This window comes from Gossypium arboreum, chromosome 4, assembly GCF_025698485.1.
Source record: "Gossypium arboreum isolate Shixiya-1 chromosome 4, ASM2569848v2, whole genome shotgun sequence".
Taxonomy (NCBI): domain Eukaryota; kingdom Viridiplantae; phylum Streptophyta; class Magnoliopsida; order Malvales; family Malvaceae; genus Gossypium; species Gossypium arboreum.
Window position 1 is genome coordinate 25,252,245 of NC_069073.1, and position 16,579 is coordinate 25,268,823.

The 16,579-nt window shown below is 33.0% G+C and overlaps 2 protein-coding genes across 4 annotated transcripts; both read right to left on the minus strand.

Annotated features, from left to right (window-relative positions):
- On the minus strand, positions 1-1,417 carry LOC108459808 (transcription factor SCREAM2-like). Of its 2 annotated transcripts, none has more exons than XM_017759209.2 (4): positions 1,071-1,417; positions 673-798; positions 307-477; positions 1-214 (listed from the first exon to the last, which is right to left on the minus strand). In XM_017759209.2, the coding sequence occupies exons 1-4, from the start codon at positions 1,146-1,148 to the stop codon at positions 116-118; spliced, it is 474 nt and encodes a 157-aa protein (XP_017614698.1). In that variant the 5' UTR covers positions 1,149-1,417; the 3' UTR covers positions 1-115. The 2 variants fall into 2 exon arrangements, with proteins under 2 accessions (XP_017614698.1, XP_017614697.1); XM_017759208.2 differs by having other exon boundaries at positions 307-480; positions 1,071-1,416.
- A 4,155-nt stretch (positions 1,418-5,572) lies between these two features.
- On the minus strand, positions 5,573-8,951 carry LOC108457997 (uncharacterized). Of its 2 annotated transcripts, XM_017757220.2 has the most exons (9): positions 8,593-8,944; positions 8,215-8,240; positions 7,916-7,997; positions 7,605-7,814; positions 7,384-7,506; positions 7,250-7,307; positions 7,080-7,153; positions 6,287-6,375; positions 5,573-6,203 (listed from the first exon to the last, which is right to left on the minus strand). In XM_017757220.2, exons 1-9 carry the CDS (start codon positions 8,695-8,697, stop codon positions 6,134-6,136), a joined length of 837 nt encoding a protein of 278 aa, XP_017612709.1. In that variant the 5' UTR covers positions 8,698-8,944; the 3' UTR covers positions 5,573-6,133. The 2 variants fall into 2 exon arrangements, with proteins under 2 accessions (XP_017612709.1, XP_017612710.2); XM_017757221.2 differs by lacking the exon at positions 8,215-8,240 and having other exon boundaries at positions 8,593-8,951.
- Positions 8,952-16,579: the final 7,628 nt, after the last annotated feature.

A 16,579-nucleotide genomic window follows, 5' to 3' on the forward strand; every position in this document is an offset into this window, starting at 1 on the left:
TTTTTGATTAAACAACATTATTGCCGATTAAAACCCTACATTTTGAAAGAAAAATATGCATGCAAGTAACAAAGTGTTAATGGATATATAACAACAACAAAAATATCCATTCTAATTACTCCTGTTCATCACTACTTTCACTCCAGTTCTTAATAGCTTGCAACACTGCTTGTTTCACCACTTGTGCATCAATATATTCACTTTGTTCTTCATTCTGCAATCAAACAAAATATAATCATTTATGTAAATCGTATTTTTCCATTACAAAATTATGTTATACATAAATGGGTTCAGATGCTTGCTTACTTCACCCCCAACAGCTTGAAATCGAAAACTGTCGGTGCAAGAAACCCTAGCTTCCAGAACATTAAGACCCAGGTCTTGAAAAGCTTCCAGTACAGAAACAAGCAGACCTGGGCAGCTCTTTTCTGAAAATATATTTATCAGAAAACCCTTCTCTAGGGTTTCCACTGTAACCTGCTGTAACAAAATACATACGAAAATGGAACAATTAAACTGAAGATTGATACATTAATTACTGCATGTACTAATAGGTTTTTACTATGCTGAAAAAGAGAGAAAAAAAAAAACAAGGTACAGTGTTAACTTCAAGCACAAAATGGAAATACAGTATAAAAATGATTCAGTGACTAAATTAAAAAAAAAATTTACCATAGGCAAAGGATTTCGATTATTTGAAGTTTGTGCAGCTGTTATATCTTGATTCAGTCTTTCTACTTTTTGTTTTAGCTCTTCGATGTACTTTGATGCATCTACTATAATTGATGCTTTGTTCATCTGCCATACATATATACAAGTAAGTTTCAGTGATTTCAACCATGAAAATTCAAGCAACATAGATTATGATAAGGCAACACAGAAATAAATAATTGTTTAAATAATAAACCCCATAAGTTTAATTAACACAAAGAATTATTAAAACTAATTAACAGTAGTTATACATATATATATATTTATATTCCTACAGAATTAAAGATGAAACAAAGATCGATATGTAGAATAATAAAAAGAAAGGTAATAGGGAAAATAAGATATGTAAGGAATTTTACAGCATGAGAGTTAGTAATGGAACGAAGAAGTTGTAGTTTCTCGTGCAGTCCGGCTCTCTTGTGCTCCCTAGAAACCATTGAACTCTAAGCTCTCAATGCTTTGAAGGTGTTAAAGAGAAAGGGGATGATGAGTTCTCAAATCTATAGGATCCTACTGTTTGCTTGCTTTCCACATGAATGCCTCAGTTTCTTCTCACCCGCAATATATATATAATATATAGATTATATTGGCTTACCAGATTGCCCTTTTTTTTAATTATATATTTTGCAATAATATTATTGCATTTTATGTGATAATCCTATCACCAAGAATTTTTGTGGGAACACAGTGGTCACTTGGATTTACATTTCATAAAACTTAAAAAGTTACAATATATGCATGCATGGTTTGTTAAAATAACATGTGCTGCCCAAACTTATTAAACCTTATTTTGAAGAATTTGCGTTTAGTATATACATTGGATTAATATTATAATTACAGTTTCTAAAGGAGGAAAAAGAAAGGGTATTTGGGGAAAAGAGAAATAGTAAGAAGGGGAATCATGAGCTCGTGATGGAGGAGAGAAAAAAAAAATAAGCATCGAAAGAAGTGAAGGAGAAGCAACAAAATATAAGGATATGTTATAATTTTGGCTTTGTGATACATAGAATGCCTCCAAAACACTCCTCACGGGCTATTTTTAGACTTCACTATCTATTCTCTCCACACCATAAATTTTAAAATGCCACACAATTTATACAACACAATGAGAAAATTAATTAATTAAAACACGTTACATGTACCATTCACCAGCTAGCCGTCACCTCTTTTTCTCTCTATCCCACACGTGCCTTTCTCTACCCTAGTTTACTTCTCCTTCATGATGGCATGCAAAATCTTTTCTTAATTTTCTCAATGATTTTTATATCAAAATTCATGTATGTATACTTTCAACTATGCTCTAATTGTTCACAAACAGTGCATGGTTTAGACATCCAGGATTATTTTTTTTCCTTTTTTGGCGTAAATGAGAACAACTCATTTTCTGATTCAACACTAGCCACCATTTTTTTTCCACTCAATCATGACTGTTAAAATGAGACTTCTAAAAAGGAATACATATTTAAATTTCAAAAATAATATTATTAAAAGGGATAATTTAGAATTTAAAATATGGATTGTAAAACGAAGATGAAAAATATTGAAAAAAAAGGGATATTTGTTAGTTTTTAGTTCATATGGAAAGTAGCTAAGCTAGTGTGGAGGGTTGGGTCCTTGCAGGATCCAGGATTGGCTCCACTCCAGAGCATGCAGGGACAAATCATGCATGTACCCGCCTATTCACATGTGTGCACCCTTCATTATCTTTACAACAAAACAATATTCTCCATATTTATACCCTCACCCAACCTTGTCTCTTGCCCTCCTCCATCAAATCTTCCTTATATATATATATATATATATATATATATATCAGTTTTAGAATATTCTACATTTTCTTTTTTAACTTTCTACATATTATATATCAAGTCCGTGGGAAATGGAGAATTGAAATTACTTGATGAAAAAGCTTGGGTTTCTCTTAATTCTTGACTCACACATATATAATTATATATATTATTTTCTTAAAATGGTAAAGCCCTTGTTCGATTTCAAACATGGTTTGACTGATGGAGGGGTGTTTAGTTGCTAAAATGTTGGAGATGGAGAAGATTCTGTTTTGGATTTGATTGTTGCTTTTCACATGATTCATAAAGTATGGGAGTAGTAGTGCATGCATCTTAGGTTACATACATATTCGAAATGAATGTAAGATACAAGTATGTATTACTTTTTCCGTTCATAATACGATAAAATAGGTATCATCCAGTGTGAAGTAGAATCGAAGTCATTAATGTCCTCTACATTGTATATGCTTGAAAACCCCCTTAGCAAAGACAATTTATAACTTCATCAAAGCTTGGAAAGAAGCTCAATTACAAGGTTTAATTATATATATATATATATATTCCCCCCCCCCCCTTCATTGTATATATAAAATGATATCCTTTTGCAGAGACGTAATATAGGGATTCTTGTGACTAGGTATAGCAATAACTCACGTGAGTTTTCACTTCGGGAAAGTACATATTCACATGCAAATGCAACCATGGAAAACAAAGTTTGTAAACCTATAAAGTTAAATAATAAATGATTTTGTTATACATATATTTAAGAGAAATTGATGTAGTTAAATAATAAAGATAAGATCAAAGTTTTTAAATTTATTTTAAAAGATTGTGATTATCGTCAATTAATACATTTATGATGTAGTCATTTTCAGGAAGCAACATTCTTAGCATTTTATTAATTTTCTATTTATGTAGAATATTAGGGTCGTTTTCATCACTCTTTCACTCTTTAGAATTTTGAATATATAATAATGCTTACAAAATGCTTCGCTGTTATAAAAGAGCAGCTAGCTATTCATGCAAACAAATTAGCCTTGCACTTTGACAGCTATAATTATTTGTCCTTTTTCTTTTACAATAATAATTTAATATTATATTTTTTCCATATTGTTTTCTTCTCTATTTTTAGTGTTTCTTTGTCCATCTTTTGGATGTTACAAATTTGTTTTGTCAAAATTTTCTAAAATTAAAAGAAAATTCTAGCTAATATGACAACATTTGATGTTTCTTTTCAAATGTCTTTTTCACCGAGAGATATGTTTTAATAATTCAAAATTAAATAATTAATTAGAGATTTTATAAAAAATTACAAAATATTTTAAAATTTATAAAATTAATTTAACTATATATTTTCTTATTTTTATTTTTTATCAATTTCAAACAATTTGTACAAATATTGGTCTAATTTCTATATTCAAGATCAATGTATCAATCAATTCTTGGTAACCGGTCGATCTGATCTAATTCAAATAATATTGAAACACGAAACTTACAAGGATAAGTTGGAACGATTCTAATATTATACTAGCGAGGCATCAAAGCAGAGTGGGTAAAAATCATAACAAAAAGAGAGAATGGCAAAATTATGCTATTTTGATAAACGAAACCGTACTCTATTTTATTTTTAAAAATATTTTCTATTTTATTTTTAAAAGTAGACTTCATTTTTTAATTTTAAAATTAAAAATTGAGAAATAAAATAAAAAATACATTTATATGGATTCGAATCGAATACCAAATTTATTATTTGAAAAACTATTAAAAATATTTTTATATTTATATAGATTTCAGCCATTGTTTTCATCAAAATCCTTTAAATGGGAGAGCAAAGTTTGAACTTTAAAGACTACACTGTTGAAAGGAGCAACTACGAACTTCAAACATAAGCAATAAAACAAACATAAAAAGTACCAAAAAAGTTTACAACATTTGCTTTAATCATTTTTCACTTTGCGAAGCATTTTCAGGACTAGTTGAGCATTACTATTTGAAAAGTGTTTTTAAATTTTAAATTTTATTTATTTTGTATATGAAAATTTTGGTTAAAAATTTAAATATTTAATACTATTGTCAAAAAGTATCTTTTAGAAAAATAATGTCTATTTTAATCATAATATTGTAAAATAAAATTATATATTTAAATAATACTCAAATTCATTAATATTATGATATTTCAATAAGAAAGTAAAAAATGATTAATTGCAACTCATCAATATTTTGATATATGAAATATTTTGAATATTTTTAAGTAATTAATATTAATTATTTGTAAAATTTAATTTGAATATATAAACTATATTTTAAATATTAAAATATAATCATTATAAATATAAATATATATTGTTATATATTTGAAATAAATTTTAATATGAAAATAATTATATATGTAATTTAAATATTACATAAGATACATTGGATAGATTATAAATAAGTGTTAAACAAATCATTTGACTAAATTTTTTTAAAAATACTTAGAATACTTATGCATTGAATACTTAAAAAATACGATTTGTTTAAGACCTCAAAACACTTTTTAGAAAGCAATGTCACAAAAACTTGTTATTGTTTTTAAATTTTCACATAATTTAAAAGTTATTTAAGTTTTCTTCAATATTTTCTATTTTTAAAAGGAACTTAACTTTTATGGAAAATAATAAAATTTGAATCCGAAACTTTATTAAAATTCATTCATAGAGCCATTCTTAACAAATTACATGCTTGAATCCCAACATCTACTTGCATACTTACATCCTTTAAAATATTGATAACAGTCTAACCGCAAAAGTCCATACACCGATTAGAGAAGCACTTCAGTTATTTAAAATGACTTGTCCAACAAATGTTTATATATATAATCAAATCAAAGTAATATAGTTCACGAGCATTTTAACTTATTAGCAGCACTCTCTGTACGAAATGTACCAAAATGTTTTAGTCAGGAATGAGTTGTGCAAATTGTAGACCACCACCACACTCATTGTGCGAGAGAGAGAGAGAGCGAGAGAGAAAGTGGGGGGAAGGGGGGGGGGGAATTTAGGTCACGGGGGAGTTTTGTAGCTTGATGGGCTAACTTGTATGTTTCGAACATGATATAATTTCAGTTTTCACTACAAATAATATTACAAACACATCCATCACACACACGTAAATATATATATATATATATATATATATATATAACAAATTCTTTACTGATGAATATATGGAGCTAATCAGAAGTTGCCGGGTCAGCGCTTTGTCACTTCCTTGTTTCACATGTAAAGGAAGGGAGACGCATACATACGTACATATATCCATGTATACTTGCTTTTATATGGTCATGGCCTTAGGAGGAAACAACCAAAACCCTTCTTATGCCCAACAAAATAGGAGAGTTTTATCCTATAGATTCTGTAGTTTAGTTTATATTGCATCTATCCTTGCATGATAAGTATCGAAAAGAAAAGAAAACGAAACATGACATACATGCACAACACATGTATACGAGAGATGGAAACAGATGTAAGCTATGCAGCACTGTTCAAATAAAACTTGGTCAAGTGAACAAATGGAGAAACCTTTGTGTTGCAGTTTAGAGAGCATAAAACAGCTAAAACCCTTATAATGATTGATGATATAGAAGCCTTGTATGTTTAAAACGATTTTTTCTTACGACCACTTAGTGAGATTCGTTTTAGCTCTTGTGACCCACTTTTAATTCCCCTGCAACAAGAATTTCGCAAGCTATTATGGCCTCCAAAGCTCCAGAAGAGGACACCAGTAAAAGAAGTGTTCAAAAGGCTTACCTTTGGTACAAGTAAATGAAGAAGTAGAAAAGAGGCAGCAGCATCAAAGTCAAAACGGATAGAGAAATGTAAAGCATACTTGTTCGGTTCTGCATATATCAAATTGGATGATCCATAACAATATATACATTTAAAGAATGAGGTAAGCTTTTTCTATTCAAAAAGCAAGAAAAAAAGACAATTAAAGGCACTAGATTTATGGCAAACCTACGATGTGGGTGAAAAGAAATTTTATAACAAATATATTTATTAAAAATTAATATAAAAATCAATTGATGTTTTGGTTACAATGGTAAGTTAATTGTTTATCATCCATGATGTTCTGGGTTTAAAACCCATTATGACCAAATTTTATTGATTTATTATGTAAAGACAAAAACACCCTCATAAAAAATAAATTTGTATATAAGAGGGTATTGTAGTAATATCATAACCGACATCAACTTAGTAAAACACTTAAATTAAGTATAGGTTTATAAATGCTATATAAGCATTTATATAAAAGCAGAGTTGGACTTTAAGGTTGATTGTTCATTATTGTGTGTATGAGCATCATGTGTAAGGAATAAGATATTCCTTTTGGTCGAAACCAAGGTATCCACCACTAGTAACAATGACTAATCCCCTTGCCATGGGTGCTCTTTGAGGAGATAAATAGCTGGCCGTGAGATGTGGCTCCATTCCCATTGGTGAGGATCGAACCTCCAACCTTATGGTTAAGGGATGAGGTGAGCAACCACCGCACCACATCTCATGGTTAGTAATGAGATATTTAAGTTACAGAGAATTCTACCTTTTGTCCTTTAGGAAAAGGTTTTGGACCACCGCTGCAAGTGTGGGCATCACAGAATTGCCGCAAGAAGAATTCTATTGATTCAGCAATATCAGAAAGCAATAGTTAAGGGCTTGAAAAGATGTAAATGCAGAAAACAAATAGCAGTTATGGTGAGAAAAACTAAATACCATGAAGACGGCCTGATACAGGACCTTTGCTAACCGGAAAACAACTATCAGCAAGACTCTGCAGAGAAGTCCCAAAAAATGACATAAAGAATGCCAAAGTATATAATTAGCCTAATAAATCATTTAGAAGGTACCTCACAAAGATGTTTATTCCTTGCAGCAGCAGCAGGATTGCACTTAGTCTTGCGGAGTGAAGAATCCATGACAAGGTCACAATGCAATGCACCACACAGGTCAGCCAGACACCTACTATGACTCTGAATTCAGCACAAGCATACCATTATTCAAGGGGTTACTTTTGTTAAAACTTGAACAAGGTAATGGATGTTAATCTATCCTATAATAGTCCACATACCGTATTCAGCAAATCAAAATGTCTGTTGTCAAAATGCTTATCCAGGTACTTCTCTTCATAGAAGTTCTTTCTACAGTACCCACATCGCCATTCGTTTATATCTAGATGATGCTTGTGCTGTTCCTGATCTCTATACAAATCATTGTCAGGGTGAAGCCTACATCCACTTGAAATCTTGTATCGCTCTTGCTCCACAAACGGCATTAGATACTGCATTAAAACATGAAAGGTTACTAACTTCAGTGACAATTAAAAGCAAAATATTTGAGAGGATAGCATCTTAAAAGTTGAAACTTCAGCTGCATGAATACCTCTTCAATTACTTTCCATGCTGCTCTACTCCTTTCTCTTGAACAACGTACTACATGAACATCCTCCTCTAGCTTAAAGGTTCTAAAAAGGGGGAAAATGAAGAAAACATTATAACAATATCTCCTAAAATCAATAGAAAACCAAGTCTGACATTAGTAAACCTAGACATGTCATATTGGGCAAAAGAATTGCTACATTAGCAGGTCATCTTAGTTGATAGGTTAGTCATAATTGAAGAAACAAAGGAACAAAATACACCTAAAATCCATGTAACCAAGATCAAAGCACATAGAGTTACCTTGCAGCTGAAGATTTTTTGTTACCCTGGACAAACAATAAACTCAAAGACTTCAAATTGAATCTTAATGATGGCAAAACACCATACAACAGATACACTCGGACAGCAAGAAAAAATGATTAAGAGTAACAAGTGCAGTCCCCCCGCCACCACCACCCCCCCCCCCCCAAAAAAAAAAAGAATAATAATAAAGACAATCTTTTTAGGGAGACTAAAATGAAAGACAAACTTGAGATTATCCAAATCAAGAAATCCTCAGAAAACTCAATATTCAGTGGGTTGACCATACAATTTTCATCATTTGCAATCTGGATTTTCTTTGGAAGAAATAAATTTGATGAATAAAAGGACCAAGATTGAAGAAAATCTCTGATATACCTGATTTCCTTGAAGAGGGGCAGTAGACGAAGAAACATATGGGATTCGGATACAAACTGATAAGCAAAAAAACAAGAAAACGACCCATTTTGACCACTTTTCCATTTCTTAAATTTCAAGTTGGAATCTCTTGATTCAATTAAGAATAAAGATTCATGATTTTGCTTTCGCAAATCCCGCAAATCGCCACTTTCACCTGCCACCGGTATCCAAAATAAAGGGGCCGGTCTGTTTGGAGCGGTGATAGTGGTAAGATTGTAGCGGTGAGTTTGGATAATCCGAAGAAAAAAGATTAAAATTAGTGGTAAAGGCCTTTTTTTTTTTTTTTTGGTCATTAAGGGACTTTGTTTGGAGATGTGGTAAAACTAGACCGAAGAATACATTAAATTAAGAAATTATAACAAATTATAATTACTAAAAATTATTTAAAATGTATGTAAATTAAATAATAAAATATAAATTAAAACTATATTTTTCTTAAATTATAATTAAAGAATATTGAAATTATATTTATATTGAATATAATTAAGACTATTTATATTAAAAATAAATTATTAGAAATTATTTTAAATTAGACTTATACTAAATAACTTTTGATGAATACTATTGAAGGCTTTTTTTCTCTAATCCCCTTCTCATGGAAGCTATCTTCATATTTATAAGGCACGGTTCCCTGATCAGACGTGCTAGGGGATAACTAGATGCCATGCATAATGACACGTTATCCCCTCTAGGTTTGACATGTACCTTAGAACTGTCTCTAAAAGGGTTTCCTCACGAGTAGGCAAGCTGTGCAACAACAAGCCAAGAGATGAAGTTGGAGAGTGGCGAATTGCGGATCAGCCACATGGCGAAATGACGAGTTGGGGAAAGTGGCGAGCTAGGAGCGGAGTAGCGAGCGAGGAGCGGAGTGGTGCAAATAAGGAGATGTCGAGTTGTGGCCATTAGGCAGACAGGGGGATGGCGAGCCGTGAACGCTTGAAGAGGTAAATTATAAGGGGAGTTGTGGACTTGTGGGGGGGAGAGGTGAATCATGAGGCGAGTCATGGCCATCAAGTGGATAGGGGATGGCGAGCCGTGGATGCATGAGGAAGCGAACTATACGGGTTTCCAAGTTGGGTTGCCATTTGGACTGGATCGCAAGATACATAGTGGTAATAATCTTTCCCCCCGGCTGGTCGATGAAGGGTTATAAAGTGACCCTTTTATGACATTCACACGTGTTGAACGCGTGATGGTGGGTCTGGACGGTAGTTTGATTTTGAAACTTGTTGGATATGTTTTTGTCCATCTAATAGTTTAAAGGAGAGGAACCGTCATGAAAAAGATTAATTGTCCCCCAAATTTTTTATTTATTTTAAATTTTTTGAAACCCTATTTTCTTACTTTGCTTGCATTTGGTTGACTCTTTTGTTGGTTCACTTTTAAAATCATCAATGGTCAAGAGGTAAATCATCTATTCTTCATTTATTCTTTCTTTATTTTAGTATGACTGTGAGTCATGGTTAGGGTTAGAATGGGTTACAGTAAAAAGGGTGATGGTTGTGTTGGTCGTGGCCAGCGAGGGAGTGAGGTCAGTTCAAATGTTGGAGGTTATGTCTTGCAAAGGCCTCATGATGCTACCACTATTGTAGAAGCCACCCACGTCAGTGTATGACAAAAGAGGAAGATATAGTTCAGCATCTGTTGACCCGAGGAATCCATTTTCCAAACTTTGCCTTTGATTTTGACATTGTCGATGGGGAAAAGTGATTGATAGACATCGAGGAGGGTTTTTTACTACCTCTTTATCTGCTTAAAGTTGGGTTTCATCTCCCATCCGCCCTTTCTTTTGTATTGTTTTAAAGGAGTATGGAATCGTTCTAGGACAGCTTGTCAGCTTCTTGTCTTAGACTCTGACTGCATATGTTATTGACTGTTGCCTGCAGGAGGAGCCTCTTCTACCTAGTGTTTTTCAACATATCTACCAACTGAAGGTTTGCAATTAGGGGCTCTTGGTGGGAATGGTATATTTTAGTGCTCGGGAAGGGCATGAGCCTATCATTCATAATTGGGTGTCCAACCTTCGCTTCAATTGCTATAAATACATTAGAAATGGAAGAAATTTAGGGTGATTTTGAGTGCCGGATTAAGTGGTCACTGCCCAACAAACCCGTTTACCTTCAACACCAACCCCTCGACTCTATGCTCGCTATTGATCAATACAAAAAGTTGCGTAGGGGTCGTGTCTTAAGATTGGACAATCTTTTGACTACTATGAATATGTTCTATTATTGCCTTTGTGAGTAGAGCCCTGACGGTTGTCGAGCAGTTGACATCAGGGAGGGTGTCGACCCTGGCAGCATCCTGCCCACCAAACTCGTCTGGCTGCAAGAGGCCTCTGATGACTTGGGTTTGATTTTACTAGGAAAAAAGATGAGCCTAGAAATTTTCTCTATTCTTTTTGTAAGTTGCATCCTCACAATTGGTCTTCCTTATCTAGAAGTGATCTGGAAGGGTCGGCCAGCTCTCACACAACGCATGGTGATGTTGATGATAATGTTATTGGTGATGTAAGCACCATTGTCACGCGAGCTTAGACACATCATGAATATAGACTCGCTTATGCTGGATTTGTAACACCCCAAACCCAACACAATTGTTATGGCCGAATTCGGAAAGCTGTATTGGCTACCGTAATGGCCTGGAGAAATTTTTCTTGATTTCAAACGTACTTTCTTTTAAACCATTTGCACAGTTCATTCCAAATTAGTTAAATCAAATGTTCAACTTTATTTCCAATCTCATTTCAAAAACCATTTGTCCACAAAAATGACCGAAACAAACATTTAGAATTTTAAAAAAATATTTAAAACTATTGGCTTATCAGTTCAAAACAAATGAAATAAATCGTTTATTTTAATTTCATAAAAACCGTGCAAATTTTAGGAAATGAAATAAATAATATCTCAATTGTAAACATTCAATCATTTATTCAAAACTATTTCGGATTTTCAATCATACTTCTAAATCATTTGCCTTTTTATTCAAAATTGGAGAACTTGGTTATTCGTCATTATTTCGGAAATAAAAACATATTAACTTCATAAATCAAATGTCTTTAGAAAACTAATTTGTAAACATTAATAATTTTGAAAACTAAGTCTAATTTTGTTAAAAACTCATTCTTTAGAAATGCATAGAAAAAATGTGTTATTTACAGATTTTATTTTAAAAATTGAGTTTCAAACGAAATCTTATCAAATACAAATTTATGCATATTTTTTTATAAAACTTAATGTCATGCAAGCAATTTATGCGAACCAGAATGAAAAATTCCCAAAATAAAGTCTCATGCCACAATCCATACTTAAACCTATTACAAACCCAAAATATCAAAATAAAATTTAATTACTTTAATTTAAAAATACTTCCAAGAAACTCCTCCAAATATCGTCATCGAATCCTAACCTCGGGGTTATCTGTAAAAACAGAAAACTAAAGAGGGGTGAGCTATCAAACTTAGTATGAGATTAACATAAACACAATCACATACATATATACATATACATTATACAATCATAATAATCATATCAATTTCATATAACTCAATATTTCAGAATTATACTATGCATGATCATGTCAATGTACATTTCGTAAAACGATGCAAATTTTATGAAAATGATCTTACCCATCTCTACTACACACCAAATTCGAGTTTCCCAGAACTTGTCCATCCAACACACACCAAATTGTGAATAGTGTTACCAAAATCGCAGATAAACTGCCAATAATCAATATCGTGGACAAGCCACCAAAATCGCAAATATATTGCCACATAATCAAAATCGTGAACAATGTCACATTAATGCAGATAAAATACCACATACTTCCACCTTTCACGTATCCCACCCCATGCATGTGATGTGGTCAAAATCACTCAAATCATATAGACATGTTTAACATGCAAATCTCATATATACACATGGTACCAAAATTTCACAATTTATTTTTATGCGAACATTACGTATGCCATATAATCACATAACATGATAATGAGATGTACATATTTTTCAAATCAATAATAAGCATAAATATCACACAACATGCTTTTCACAACATATACGGTTTGGGGAAATACTTACTTGACAAAATCCATATCGATAGTTGATCTCTTTTTATAGCTACATAAAGTATCCTTATCAATAACATTATTTAAATAACAATATTTTTATTAATATAAAACAAAGACTTAATTTAGTTTAATGTTAAAACCCACACCTGATCATAGTAATTCCAATGCGAAAACTCCTTCTAACGTCCACTTCCGGATTTAATTAGATCTATCTCGGATCTAAACATCAAATGAATAAGCCATCATTAAAATACCTTTGATAAATCTTTGATAAACGATTACGCTTTGGCTTCTATGAAAATACTTACTCTTCGTTAATCCAATATGATTCCACTCTTTGAATCACAGGAAATTACACACTTGAAATTGATCCTTCAAACAAGAAACACCAAGTTAGGAAGATGACATTCGATCATTATATAAGGATTGAAAAGTTTTGAATAAAGTAAGTATTCCAAATACTTACGATCTCACTAATCAGGAACCAATACGGAAGAGAAGATGACAAAGATTTGGGAGCAATAGCCACAATATCTAAGATATCCAATACTAAGAAGAATTAATAGACAATAATAAATAATCTTACTATGATAAATAATAAAATCGCTATAGAGAGGAAGGGAAAACACTATTATTTTATAGTTGTTTTCACGGTGGTTACGACAGAAAAGAGAAAGGGTTTTGACACTTGTGAAAAAGAGGAAAAAAGAGAAGAAAGAGGAGAAGAAAAAATGAGTATTAAAAATTGGTGGTGCAAGGTGGTTGTCACGGTAGAGGAGGGCAGTGCTAAGGGCGGCAGTAGAGAAAATAGAGGAGAAAAGTGGTGGCAAGGTGGAGGTCCAGTAGTGACGATAGTGGGTCAAGGCAAATGAGTGGTGGAAGAGAAGAGGAAAAATAATACAAATGGTGGTTGATGGCTAAAACAAAAGATAAATGGAGAAAATAGGGGGGAGCAAAAGAAGGGGTGGCAAAAATAAATAGAAAATAAAAAATGGACAACAAAAGGTGTCATTCACCTTGCCCAGGTTCAATGTATGACACATAAGGTAATGGTGAAGAAAATAGGCATGTAGATGGGACACATGAGTAAAAAGGGGATCATGGGAGTGAAAATGAGGATTAATGAGGGAAGGTTGACTCACATACAAGGAAAGAATCTTTCCCCATACATGGTAACTAGGTTGGATAGCAAGGAGTGTTCACACTAGCTAAAGTTGTCAAAAAAATTAAATAAAAGTTTAGGAGTGTAGGGAATTGAACATATGACCTTTAGGAAATTAACCACTTGACCATGTTACTCCTTGTGATAATTATAACAAAAAATATTTAAAAGCATAGGATGACCTTTGCTAAAGGTTTAAAACAAATTAGTACCAAGTAGAAATTAACGAGAGGGAAGAGATTCAAACTCGGATTATCAAAGATAGCTCCACCACTACTCAATTACTGTAATTAATATTTATTTACTTTCAAATGAGCAAAATATTGTCTAAATAAAAATTTGGTCGTGACCACTCTTTGTTCATTAACCCAAATTATACTAACCCGATTTTTGGGATGTGACAGGATTTCCGAGGAAATAAGAACACTCGTGCTCTGAAGTAAGAGGTTAATAGTAGTGGTCATTAAAGGCAACTAGTGGAGGAGAAATCTGTAAGCACGAAAGATAGTAGCAAATGAATCTAATCTGTCATAGGAAAAGGAAAGGAACCTGGAATGCCTGGGGAAGATGTTGTTGTATCCTCCGTTCCTATGGCCCCCGTGATCTCAATGTCCCCAGTATGCAGATCTCTCTCCACGGGGCCTAACTTTGGAACAATTCATATACCGTGTGCTTTCCCTCTAGGTTCATTGCAGATAACCTCTCTATATGGTGAGGTAATGCTTTCTTCCTCTAGAGGGATCATCTTGGTATAGGGAGATATCATTTTTGTCCCTGTATAGTTAGGAAGAGATAGGAAGAACACAAGTCCCAGGAGTTGAAAGAATGTGTAAATTCGTACTCATTCTTTACTCGTTCTAGAAAACCCCCAATGAAGGAATTGATTAGTTTATTTTAGATTGTAGTAACTGAATGTGAACCCATTGGTTGGGGCTTCCAAGAAGCTTGCAATGAAGAAGATGCCAAGCAGGTAGAGTTCAAGAAGGTGGTGGGCTTAGGGTTTAGGGTTTAGGGAGCAAGCCCTTAATAAACTCTGCGAGCTGCACAAAGAAATTGAGTGCCAAAACAAAGAGTTAACAGAGATTGTCATTGTTTGGGAGGCTAAAGGGAAATCAAAGGAGGCTAGAGAAAAAAACTAAAAGAGGAGGTTAATCGACTAGAGGCTGAGAAGGCAGCGTGGGAGGAACAAATGAAGGCAATAAAAGAAAGGCATTGTGTTGAAATTAAGAATTTAAGGAGGGAGAGTCGTGAAGCTTTGGGGAGCTATCAAGTGCAAACTAGGAAAAATCTTGAGAACTACCTGCCTAAGTTGAAAACAAACATTCTGTTGCATGTTTAGGCTATTACTAGTCCTCTTGATGTTCGGTGTGTGGACTTTGACTCTTTACTCAACCTAAAAAATGTTCACCTCGGGTTTGATGTTTTTTCTCTCTTCGACGAGAAATAAGAAGAGTTTTTGAAAGAATGGAAAGAAAATGGGAAACTCATCTTTTCTAGCAAACTTGTGGAGATAAATGTGGTTTCTACTAAGGGAACTGGCCAAGAAGGAGGCAAGGAAGCATGGGACACTACCACCGCAACTAAACCTACAAGGGGGAGGAGTAGTTTTATTTTTGTTTATGCTTAATTTGTTTTTGTTTTATTAGCTGTGTTGTATTAGAGTTTTACTTTCAATGAATTTTGGTTGTTTTTATTTTTAAATGAATTGTAGTTTACTATTCAATGATTAGTTGCCAGATTTCTGAAAATGTTGAAAGTGTTCCAGTTTATTATGTTGAAGGCATATTATGCCAAAGATTTACGTGAGCCAAAAGGTCGTGACCTTAAATTGAATTACTACATAAATTAATCGTGATCTTAAATTAGCAGACTGTAAAATAAAAGCGTGATCTAAGCGTGATCTTAAATCACCGTGCTATGTAAATTAGTTGTGATCTTAAAACAATAGGCTGTAAGATAGGAGCGTGATCTTAAATCAGCATCCTATGTAGATTAACCATGATCTTAAATCAACGAACTGTAAGATATGAGCGTGATCTTAAATTGGCGTGCTATGTAGATTAGCCTTGATCTTAAATCAATAGTCTATAAAATAAGGGCGCGATCTTAAATTGACGTGCTATGTAAATTAGTTGTGATCTTAAATCAGCGAGCTATAAGATAGGAGTGCGATCTTAAATCGGTGTGCTATATGAGTTAACCATGATATTAAATCAGTGAATTGTAAGATAGGAGCGCGATCTTAAATCAGCGTGCTATGTAGATTAGCCGTGATCTTCAATTAGCAGACTATAAAATACAAGTGTGATCTGAAATTGATGTGATATAGAAATTAGTCGCGATCTTAAATCAGTGGGCTGTAAGATAGGAGCGCAATCTTAAATCAGTGTGCTATGTAGGTTAGCCGTGATCTTAAATCAATGGACTATAAAACAAGGGCGCAATCTTAAATTGGTGTACTATGTAAATTAGTCGTGATATTAAATTAGCTGGCTGTAAGATATAAGTGTGATCTTAAATTGGCATGCTATGTAGGTGAGTCGTGATATTAAATTAGCAAACTATAAAATAGGGGCGTGATCTTAAATCGCTAACTCTAAGACTCTGAAAATCTTTGAAATTTGAAAGTTGGCAATTTTTTTAACAACACAAAATTATTACATTTAATTAAAAAAAGCTCAATAAGATCAAATAGTGCTTACATGTAATAT